The following is a 2,490-nucleotide window of genomic DNA, read 5'->3' on the forward strand; positions in this document are numbered from 1 at the left end:
GACTGTCTGTGAGGAGTTTGGTGTGTTCTCCCCGTGTCCATGTGGGTTTCTTCCGGGTGCCACCCCCTCCAGGGTGTGTTCCTGCCTTGCGCCCAGTGATTCCAGACACAGTGACCCTGAATTGGATAAGTGGTTACAGACAATGAATGAATGGTTTAATGTTATGTTTTGGTCAAGATTTGTTCTGATCCACATCTTTCTTTCCCAAATATATAGTTTTTTTTTTTTGGTGTAGCACACCCTCACACATTAACACCTATGGACATTTTCACATTTCACCTACCAAATGTGTGTTTTTTGGACTGTGGGAGGAAACCTGGAGGTAACCCACACACAGGGTTGTTGTGAAAATAAGGACTGAGTTACCAGGGCCCCAAGTGGGGGCTGGGCCCTTGAGGAGTCTGGATTTTTTTTATAATATTAATATAATTTAAAATATTTAAAAAATATAATATAATTTAAAAAATACATGAGTTGATTGATGGATTGAATTGTCCTAGCAAAGATATAGTGTCTGAGGACAGGCACCCTCACCCTTTGTACCATTTTGTACAAAACCATTTTGTACAGTGGCACTACCATTGATTATCCAGTGATGCTTCAATGTATGTTTTCCATGTCATAACTGCTTGTGTCTCCTCTTTATTTTCCATTCTCAGGATTTAGCAATGCCTAATCCTTCTAGGATTCACAAGTCCATCCTGGTTATCATATGCTGGCTCGGGGGAATTAGCTCATATTTGCTGTTCTTCCAGTACTTCTCACAAAGCTGCTCATCTCAAATGATTCAAGTTCAGGGAGCTTCTTTTGAACCCCCAAGCTTAAATCAAATTTCAACAGTGCCAAATCCAGAAAAACCAGTTTTGCTTGTGTGGGATTGGCCTGAAAACGACAACTACAAATTTGACCCCAATGAGTGTAAAATAAGACACAACATAGACTCATGTCACCTGACAGATGACAGGAACCTGTACAACCATTCAGAAGCAGTTCTCATCTACCACAAAGCTATTAAAAAAGATCTGTCCAACCTTCCAAAAGATCCTCGTCCTCCTTTTCAGAAATGGATTTGGTTCCATCTGGAATCGCCAACGAACACTAGGCAAAAGCCAGGTTTGGAAAATCTCTTCAACCTAACTCTTACTTACCGGCGGGATTCAGACATCTCTGTTAGATATGAACTTACTTTCAGCAAAACCCCAAAAGAGAACTATATTATTCCCAAGAAAGACAAGCTTGTCTGTTGGTTTGTGTCCAATACTAACCCTGGTACTGGAGCATGGAACAGAATGAAATATTTTGAAGAGTTTAAAAAACACATCAGTGTGAGTGTGTTTGGAAACATGGCTGGAGCACGCTTGAAGGATGAAGACTACTACCCAACCATGGCCAGCTGTAAGTTCTATCTCTCTTTTGAGAACTCCATCCATAAGGATTACATCACAGAGAAGTTCAATGGTCCACTTGCAGTGGGGACAGTTCCTATTGCATTGGGACCTCCGAGAGAAAACTATGAACAGTTTGCTCCTGGTGATTCTTTCATTCATATAAATGACTTCCCTGACCCAGCAGCACTGGCCCAATATCTACTTCAACTGGACAAAGATGATGAGGCCTATAGACGCTACTTTGACTGGAGAAAACACATCTCTGCCTCTCCTCATTTTTCAGTTTGGAATGAAGAGTTTATCTTGCCTATATGTAAAGCATGTGATTATGTGGCAAAGCACAAAGTATATAAAGAAGTCCATGATTTATTCAAGTGGTATTTTTCATGATAAGTAAGTTTACGCCTTAGTAGGGCATTTAAACATCAGCCTGGCAAAAAATCACATACCTAAACAATATTTAAGTATCTCTAAAAGTGTTCTAATTCTTTGTGTGCAAAACTGCATGTAGAACATAACACATTTACATTTCGCAACGGATATTTCCCTCAGTGTAAAAGTTAGCTTACCGGTTAGCTTCCTTAGCTTCCGTAGAGTATGGATACCAACACAGGACAAATATAATCTCATTGTAAACCTCTCAAAACCATTGAATGTGGTAGCAACTGTCTTGTTTGACTGTCACAAGCAAGGGAGGTGGCCGAAGTTAGGGGGCGTTAGTAATCTTAGCAGTATTGGCACCTACTTAAACTTTTTAAACTTTTTTTTTTTTAATCTAAAAACATATTTTCTTTCAAAGTCAAGCAAGTCTTTGACATTAATCTACACACATATGACTCTTGAAAAATGTTGATTTGAGTGAGTAAAGTCCTTCTATTTATTTACAATTACCTAAGATTTCTGATGTTGTATTTAAAAGTGGCCGGAACTAGGGGTATCAACGCTGTATGTTGTGGGGTGCCTATATATCTTCTTTGTTACAATATACCTAAACACAGCCTGAAGTGACATGTACATTTGGGAAATAATATAAAAAATTAGGATTGGGATACAGCATTATAAATAATGTGTTCCTTTACATCAATCAGCCATGTTACGAGTA

At 38.9% G+C, this 2,490-nt stretch overlaps 1 protein-coding gene across 1 annotated transcript; it reads left to right on the top strand.

Annotated features, from left to right (window-relative positions):
• Positions 1 to 668: 668 nt before the first annotated feature.
• On the top strand, positions 669 to 1,778 carry LOC136705764 (4-galactosyl-N-acetylglucosaminide 3-alpha-L-fucosyltransferase 9-like). Its single transcript, XM_066679508.1, has one exon. It carries the CDS (start codon positions 669 to 671, stop codon positions 1,776 to 1,778), a length of 1,110 nt encoding a protein of 369 aa, XP_066535605.1.
• Positions 1,779 to 2,490: the final 712 nt, after the last annotated feature.

This window comes from Hoplias malabaricus, chromosome 8 (assembly GCF_029633855.1).
Source record: "Hoplias malabaricus isolate fHopMal1 chromosome 8, fHopMal1.hap1, whole genome shotgun sequence".
NCBI lineage: Eukaryota > Metazoa > Chordata > Actinopteri > Characiformes > Erythrinidae > Hoplias > Hoplias malabaricus.